Source organism: Perissodus microlepis, chromosome 7, assembly GCF_051167445.1.
Source record: "Perissodus microlepis isolate ML-2025 ecotype Zambia chromosome 7, ASM5116744v1, whole genome shotgun sequence".
In the NCBI taxonomy this organism is placed as follows: domain Eukaryota; kingdom Metazoa; phylum Chordata; class Actinopteri; order Cichliformes; family Cichlidae; genus Perissodus; species Perissodus microlepis.
Genome location: NC_140467.1, coordinates 14,058,413 through 14,067,328, shown reverse-complemented (window position 1 = coordinate 14,067,328; position 8,916 = coordinate 14,058,413). Strand labels below are relative to the sequence as shown.

General features: G+C 39.3%; 1 protein-coding gene across 1 annotated transcript; it reads left to right on the top strand.

Annotated features, from left to right (window-relative positions):
- Positions 1 to 507: 507 nt before the first annotated feature.
- Positions 508 to 8,854, top strand: sigirr (single immunoglobulin and toll-interleukin 1 receptor (TIR) domain). The gene is made up of 10 exons (XM_084933637.1): positions 508 to 727; positions 2,217 to 2,480; positions 2,713 to 2,920; positions 3,012 to 3,139; positions 4,229 to 4,369; positions 4,458 to 4,601; positions 6,182 to 6,284; positions 6,490 to 6,640; positions 7,293 to 7,470; positions 8,405 to 8,854. Exons 1-10 carry the CDS (start codon positions 658 to 660, stop codon positions 8,572 to 8,574), a joined length of 1,557 nt encoding a protein of 518 aa, XP_084789763.1. The 5' UTR covers positions 508 to 657; the 3' UTR covers positions 8,575 to 8,854.
- The last annotated feature ends 62 nt before the right edge of the window (positions 8,855 to 8,916 follow it).

Sequence of the window (8,916 nt, the reverse complement as noted above, 5' to 3'; positions counted from 1 at the left end):
AATATGCACAAAAAAAAAAAAAAGAAAAAGGAAATTGTGAAGGGGTCAAATACTGTAAATTTTATTTGTAATAAAAAGTTATTTTAAAGCTTCAGGTATTACATTTACTAGGTTGTGACAAAGTAATTCAACGCACCTTTTACAAACCCTTTGTTAATAAACAACTAATATTATGTAGGTGTTTATTAATTTCTATTTTACCAGGCATTCAAAATCTAGAGAGTCATAATCTCTATTGCCAGAGCTTCTCGGGCCCAGATGGCGCCTGTATATTAGGTGTCATACATCTAAACAGCAATACTAAAATAAAAAGTTGACAATAAACCATTTTGGTTACTGTTCTCTCTGTTACAGTATTAACATACATCCCTTTTAAGCCAGTTTTCTTCCTGTACAGGAAGTTAAAGTGCAAGGCAGGTAAAAGTCGGTGTGTGCGTCACATGACCAAGGTCCAGCCAATCGGCAGGAGAGCTTCAGGTTTTTCCAGGTGCAGTTAGTGAACAGCAAGGCTGTCGTTTGCATATCCGCCTCGACTCTGTTTGTAACCATATAATAAGCCAGGAAAGTTGTGGTTTAGTGATGTAGTTAAACAGAAAACTCTGCACTCGGTTCAGTGTTCACCTGAGGACGGAGGAAGAGGGAAACAGCTGCCCGCTCATGGCTGTGATTTTAGTGGCTTTCACTTTGATGTGCTCCGGGTTATGGGACAGAGGTTTACTCGCAGTCGGTAAGGGTGTTATTTACTTATCACTTTTTAAGGGCAAGTTTAGAGTTTGCTTGGAGCACCTGCTTAACAGCTCCACAGCTGGGAGCTGTGGCTGTGTTCAATGTATTCATTGTGGATGCGTTTTTATTATAAACTATTTGTCGCGGTCATAGATGCTGATGAGTATGCTAAACAACCAGGTCAATGCACATGTGGTCATTGCGTGCACGCATGTCACTGTCACGCAGTCACATGCTGTTGCCCGGCAACAAGACCAGAAACGGACTTTAGACCCGGACGGGTTGAAAGAAAAAAAGAGAAGAAAAGGAGGAAAAGTCAAAAGGAGGAGCGAATATTTGTTGGTTTTTCCTTAACGTCACAATGTGCGCATGCGCTGACCAACTTGACCGACAGGTTAGGATTTAATAGAGCAGCAGCTGACATTAGTTTATCCGATGTGTTTAATTTGGTAGGGCTCATTTGTTTACACTGAATACGCTGGTGTTTTTCTTGATTATTATTATTATTATTATTTGAATCTATTATTTTTAATCTAAGTCAGGGAAACACTCCTTTGCTCATCGTCTTCATGGGTGAAAGTGTAAACAACTTCACCTTCATACATCATTAACCTCTTACTCCAGGCCCTAAAAACTACACAGTGTCGTGTCGCTCCACAGAGTCTGTGCAAGCTGCTTGTATGCACAGACTGTATGCAAAATGTTTCTTTAAAAGGAAGTAAAGCCAGTTTCAGGGGATTTTGGCCTGCATCCATTTGATCATACAGCATGCATCAGGGGTAGATTTGTGCTAATACTGTAGCCTTATTACTTTGTGGTTTGTTTATGGGCCAAAGTAACATAAATCCCATTCATACTAGATTGTTGGGCATCTGATTCACTTTTTAGTGACCCAACAGTGCGTGGTGTCATGTTACCTTACATAACATGATACCGGATCAGGAAAAAACAGGGGATAAAGGAGGAAAAAAACAGTATTGACCATCCTGATCATGTTTTGTATGCTTTGTGGTCTCATTTCAGGAAGTTGCTCTCAAGTCACTGCTATGTCCAGTGTAGAACAAATGGATCCTCAATTCCCTCGGCTATTTGATCACTTAACCCTGACAGGATCATTTAGATTAATTTTTCTATGATTGCTAGTTTTTAAACACTTCTCCTTGTTAATCTATTAATTTATTTTATTTATATTTTTTATTTAACTTCATTGTTTGTTGATCTGTGTCTTCTACTGGAACAATGTTTGTGAGTAGTGTTTAAAGAGTGTAGGCTGTGTGAATTTGACTGTTAAATAGGTTGTGTGGGTAAGATGCAAACAAACTGCCCTTTTGGGGATTCATAAAATTAATTGAATCTAGATGTAAATATAAATATTAAGTCTTTCAATACTTTGAGGTGTAGCCTACAGATTTTATCTTAGGGATATGAATGCCCTGACACGGACTGAATACTCTGTCCTAAGTAAACCTCTGTATTTCTTCTCTACGAAGGTCAAACTTGCGTGGATGAGAGTAGGTTTAAAGAACAGGCGGCATTTGTTGGGCATCCATATCAACTACAGTGCCCTCTGAAGATTGTTCAGAGCACATCTCAAACACAGCTGACCTGGCAAAAGGACTGCGTGCAGCTCCCTACAAATGAGAGCAAAATCTACCTGGACTTTAACAGCCTAAGTTTGGAAGACCAAGGAAATTACACCTGTAAGCAACAGAGCAACAGCACGGTCACATTTACTGTGCGTCTCCTAGTTAAAGGTAAAGTAATGTTTCAGTGTGCTAGAGTAATGAAGTTATTTCGAAATCAATAAGCTGCTGTAGAGTTTGTGTGTGGATTTAAAGGGGTTAATTGAATGGATACACCTGCAAACAGGTATTTTGTTTCAGCATGCCTTCTAGTAACAGGCTCAGGTGCTACCTGGCATGAAGGCCTCTATTGTCTGATGGATCTTGCAGTGAACATGGATAACAGCTGTGTGTCTTTACACAGAGTCTCAGTGCTCCAAGGCTCCAGAATTTAAACCTAATGGGGGCTCGACGGCACTCTGGGAAAATGTGAGATCCACTGTGAAACTGAACTGCACTGCTCTCCTTTTCTGGGACCCAGCAGAGAAGCAATGTGACACCACGTTGCAGTGGAGTAAAGATGGTCATCCCCTCAATAACCACACACTTTCCTCGCTGAACACATCATCATGGTGATTTGAAGCCGTTGAATATTAGCTTGGCGAAAGTTAATAATGTACCTGTGTTTAGACCTGTGCTTAATCTTCTGTCTAACTATATCAGGTCTCCCGGTGCCAACCAGCTGATGGTAAATAGCTTCCTAGTGATCACCTTCAGAGAGCTGGAAGATTTTGGGCTGTACAGCTGCACAGTGAGGAACATTTCTGCTGACTTCAGTCTGAAGAATCTAGGTAAAAATAAAAAAAACAAATAAGTTTCTCAAATAGAAGTTGAGGCTATTCAGGATACATAATGGGTCTATTTTCCATATTTAAACATATTCTTTAAATACTAACTATTTAACGGAGAAATTCCATGTACTCAGCTAAGGGTAGTTTGTTTTCTTTTAAATGGGGTTCTTTGAAATTTTGATCCACAGTCAGTGGGTTACTTCCAGTGGATGGCATTAGGCTTTGCATGTACTGCTCTGGACACAGTCGGCAGCTAAAAGAAGTTAGTTTAAGCGTACACTATATTTTCAGCCCTTTCCCTGCAAACTTAAATATTAAAGACTAACTAAAGTGCTTACACAGGACCATCAAACTCAACAAACACAGGAATCTGACTTGATATGCTTGTGTAGCTCTGTCTTGATTGATTAATTTTTGATAATGAGTTAGTTCAGGTCCAGACTGATGCTTTAAAGCACTATAGTCATATATTACGTGAGCAGTAACTACTTTTTTTTACATGGTAAGAATAAAATAAAATAAAATGGGGCAGGGATAGCTCAGTAGGTAGAGTGGTGGCCCCATGATTAGAAGGTCAGGGGTTTGAATCCACTGAACGCTACCCTGAGGTACCCCTGAGCAAGGTACCGTCCCTACACGCTGCTCCCCGGGTGCCCAATGGCTGCCCATTGCTTCACTGGGTGAATGGATTAAATGCAGAGAGGAATTTCCCCACGGGGATCAATAAAGTATACATTATTGTTATTTAAAAAAAACAAAGACTGGGAAAGAAACTATTTCTGTGCAGTTGTGGTCAGACATTCACATATACTCTATAAATATAATGGTAATTTTGTGCTTTTAATTCTTTGAGCTGTTCTTTTTCCGGGGTTGAATAATTATATATCATACATCTTTAATCATTTAAATTGAAAAAACTGTGCATTTTTTTATCTTGGATTTTCCTCCAAAAGTTTACTTGCAGTCTCAAATATACTGTATATTAAAAATTGTGCCACAATATATGTTGTATAATATAAAAGCTTTTAATTGGAGTATTACTTTTATATTCTCCATTGATTTTCCTTTTTTTCTGGTATCTATGTCCAGGCAGCCCCAGTCACACAGGTGCTGTGATTGCAGCCGTCATCCTCCTCCTGTTTCTGGCTTTAGCCGCTGTCATTTACTCGAGGTGCCACCTGAACATCAAACTCTGGTACAAGAACTCGTATGGAGACTATGAACTCAATGGTGAGACCTCTCTTGAATTTAAATTAACTTGCCGCACTGATATTTTTGTATTAACAACACCTGGATGTTTGTGTCTGAACCTTTTCAGATGGGAAATTATATGATGCCTATATCTCATATGTGAATAATGACTATGACAGGAAGTTTGTCAACTTCGTACTCAAACCTCACCTGGAAAATATAAATGGGTACAAAGTGCACCTCAATGACAACGATATGCTACCTGGTGCAGGTATGATTATATTCCCACACTGCAGCGCTACTATTGCTTCTGTGTTGCTTACCTCATTCATGCCTGCTTCATGATCAGCATATATAATTTTAAGTAACCCACTGAAATGTACAATCATGAAAAACATAATTTTTATAGGACACTCTGAATCAGTAATTTTCAGAACCACATCAGAGCAATAACTTCTTCACGAGTTTATCAGTCTCTCACATTGTTGTGCAAGAGTTTCGTCTCACTCTTTGTTGCTTTAGTTCATTGAAGTTTGTGAGTATTCGTCTATGCACAGCTGGGGCATTGCAGCACCTTTATTCTTTTCTTTTTCAAGCTTTCTCTTGTATATTTACCGCTGTGCCTGTTGCATGACCCAATTTCACACCAGGCTTTAGCTTTCAGACAGATTGCCCCATATGTGACTAGATATGGTTAAAGTGCTGAAAGCCAGCACTCTGTATAAACCGTAGAAAATCAGTCAGATAGTTGTCCCTGTCAGAAAAAGACCAAAAATATAGGTCTCACTCTCTGTCAGATTGCCTGTCACACCTGTAGACAGAGTGATAGTTAATGTATAACAGCTGTCTTTGACTGTCTGAGTTCACATCTTTCAGGAATGTGTGAAATTGAAGAAGTCAAATTCATCTTTAACCTCCTAGGACCTGGTGTCCACATATGTGGACATCACGTTTTGGGTTGTCTAGACCAAAATACTAAATTTTGCTCTACAAGGGCCTGATATCCACTTATGAGGACATTATACTGCCACTGTTCTATTGAAATTTTAAACAAACACCCTCATAATATCCTCATATGTGCATCTCATTTTTGTCAGGAGCAAAAATCAGGTAAAACAAAAAAAACCTGGCAATTCTTTGTTTTTACATTCATCAGGTCCCAATATGTCCAAATATCAAAGAGAAATTACAAATGCATGCCATGGAAGAGTTCGGGTCTTAGGAGGTTAACTACACTCAGGCCATACAGTGTTACAATAGTTAGAAATGTTAGAAGTGAAACAGAAAAGGGTTATGAGTTCAAATCCACTGGTCAGCTCTCTGTGCTAGCCTTGCCAGCCTCTTAGTCACTAAACTCCAGCACCATTGGTCAACTCAGAGACCACAAGGTGCCCAGGTTCTGTGGCTGCAAAACAAGCGCAAATCACACCCCGCCACCACCGTGCTTCACAGTTGGTATGAGGTGTTTGTGCTAATATGCTATGTTTGGTATTCACTATATTTGGTGCTTTGCGTGATGGCCAAACATTTCCACTTTGGTCTTGGCCGTCCACAGATCATTGTTCCAGAAGTCTTGTGGTTTGCTAAGATGCAACTTTTCAAACATTCCAAACAAGCCACACTTTGTCAGTCTTTTTCTATTTGTACTGTTGTAACTTTAACCTTTAATATGCTGACTGAGGCCTGCAAAGTCTGAGATGGAGCTCTTCTACTTTTTTAGAGGTAGCAGCACATGGCTGCTACTTACCCTCCTAATGTTTATGGAAACAGTAAGAGTGTTCTTAATGTTCTGCACTGAGACGTGTAAAAAACATTAATTTTTGCCTTTTTAATTGCACCAACTGTTTTCAGATCCTTCTGCAGAGCTCCTAATGAACATGAGTCGCTCTCGGCGCCTCATCGTGCTGCTCTCTTTTGCTTACCTTGAACAGGACTGGTGTTCCAGTAACTTCAGGTAGGACGGAATACACAGAAATATCACTATTTAAACTTTGCTTTATAAATAAAAATGATATTGTATTTATATAGCAAACAGCCAAGTTATGAAAGTGTGAAAGCAAATGTAATAATTTGTGTATTATTACATCGTACCACTTGAGGGCAGAATTGCTCCAATATGCAGTGTCCTATTTTTAACTGGAGCTCTGTGTATTTTTTAGACAAGGCCTCCTGCACTTGTTGGAGTTGTGTCAGCAGCCCATCTTCATCTTGTTGGATGGTCAGTATAAGCGCATGAGGCCAGAGGTCAAACAGCAGCTTAGTGAGCACCAGCACTGCCTCACCATACTTACCTGGAGACACAACTCTGTGGTAATACTCCAGCCATATGTTGTTTCCTTGCTAATATGATGGATAGTTTCGACTGACATTATCCGAGGGACACTGTGGGTGTGGTAGATTTGATTGGTTGTCATTATGTTTAGGTTTAAAATGTGGGGAATTTTAATGATTGGTTTGCATTTGTACATGCCATTACATTTTCAAACGTAGCACCACCCACTTCAAACCAGGGAAAACCAGGAAGAGGAGACAATAACAGAGAGTAACAGTGCAGATAGAAATCTGTCAGTTACAAGTCAGAAGATTTTTGTGTTCTTCTACGTTCTCAAAAGTTTATTGGAAGGTTCAAGGCTAGAATAATAATACTGATAAAACTAGTGTTTATTTTACAGAAGTTTTGAGGAAACCCCCCCTCAAGAAGATCTGAATTATCACTAAGTTAGTTTGTAAAAGTGACTGCCACAATCATGCATTTTCACATATTTTTCTCAGTCTTTCATAAAAGTTGAAACATCTTTGTTTTCACTTTGCTATCATGCATTATTGATGGAAAAAATGAGCAGCTTTATCAATTCAAAATGAAATTAAAACTATAGCATTGCACTTTAGAAGGTTCGCTTGACTTTGTAGCAGCTTGCTGGGATGAATGTTATTTGGTGTCTTTGTGCTTGTGTTTGCACAGACGCCTTCATCTGTCTTCTGGAAAGAGCTAGCTTTAGCAATGCCTCGCAGTGTTGTCTTCCACAAGGAGTCTGCCGGTGACCCTCAGACGTTGCTAGAGGATGACAAAGACCCGATGCTGACCCTTCAGCCGGACTACCTGGACTGCCGTTCAGATACGGACCCTGCCGGTGATCTGGGTAAGAGGTGCAGTCTAAATTTTGTGTGAGAAACACACACGAAAATGTTTAAATTTTAATATCTGGAAAAAATACTGAGGCAAGCATGCACATGTTTAACAAGCACCTGTTAATGACTTTGATCCAGTAATGCAAATCATCAACTATTCAGCAGTTCTTGTACTTGTTGTCACAAGAGTGCAACATAAAATGTTCCAGCCTTCATACAAGTCTCAACCTGAAAGACTTAAAAAGAAGAAAAAAAACACGTCAGAGTCGAAACCCTCTTCATTTCACTTAGTTAGTTCCCAATTTGAATAAACAAATACTGACTAAGCTATAGTTAATACTTAACTTCATAACTAAGGCATCATATCACAATGGTCTTTCACATATTTACTTTTCATTTCGCTATTGATGAGAATGCTGTCATTTCGTTCTTAAGAGTTAAAAACTGTTCATTAGTTTGTTTTCTTCCAGGAAGTTAGATGCAAGAATTAAAACTATTTACAAAGCGCTGCAGTCAAATGATGGTGGGCTTGGCTTGGCTTAGGTTAGTTTAACTTTGTGATGGCATAAACAACTTGGCTGGGTCTGTCCAAAGGTAAAGAGTAATAAACACACTCATCCTAGGTCTGGATTTATGAGTTTTCAAAAAGCCGCTACACTTAGCCACAAAGAGCTGAGCATACAATTGCTCATGTTGAAGCTTTGGTGCTGGTGAGCTTTTCAAGTGATGGTAATTTTGGACAGAGCCCGGCAGACAGCACCCATTTTAAGTCTTTATTTATAAAAAATCAAAGCAATAGTTTCCTTTTACTTTGCAGTAAAAATGTAAAAAAAATTATTTTATTTGTACACTCATACAGAAAAAATCACCACACAATTTAATCAATACAAACCAAAGAAGGGGAAAGTGACATTTTGCATCGCTCTCCTTCTCTCTGTGTCACAGGTCTTCGCCTCCCTGTCTACAAAGCTTTGTCCTGCAAAGCTCCAGTTCTCCCCGCTGCAACCAGCTCAGCAGCTGAGCCAAAACCCTCTGACATCGACATCTCGGACCTGGGATCACGCAACTACGCAGCACGCTCAGACTTCTACTGCCTGGTCGCTGAGGACATCTGATTCACACTCCTTTCTAAAACTCGACGCTCTGTAGAGATCGCTGTCGGCACGTCTTTTTTTTGTTTTCTGCATCGTGTAGCCAACTGTTTCCATTCTGTACAGTGTGTTATTAAAATCAGTGTGTTGCTTTCTGTTTCTACATGCCATAGATGAGTTTTAGCATTTTTACATTTCATACTGATGTGTAACATACTTTGTGAGAAATTGTCTGAAGTATTTCAGGGAAGTAAGTGTAATTAAGAGTGTGTGTACAATAAATATTTTATTGATTGCCAATTTACCCTGTTGATCTTTATTTTAGTCTCCAACAGAAGACAGTGTAATGACGGTGTCTTAAGGATT

What these genes read in the sequence shown, in the direction of transcription:
- sigirr (XM_084933637.1), top strand. Translation starts at nt 658, where the DNA reads ATGGCTGTGATTTTAGTGGCTTTCACTTTGATGTGCTCCGGGTTATGG. An exon ending in CGATATGCTACCTGGTGCAG is followed by an intron (nt 4,602 to 6,181) that starts GTATGATTATAT and finishes AACTGTTTTCAG; the next exon opens with ATCCTTCTGCAGAGCTCCTA. An exon ending in CCTGGAGACACAACTCTGTG is followed by an intron (nt 6,641 to 7,292) that starts GTAATACTCCAG and finishes GTGTTTGCACAG; the next exon opens with ACGCCTTCATCTGTCTTCTG.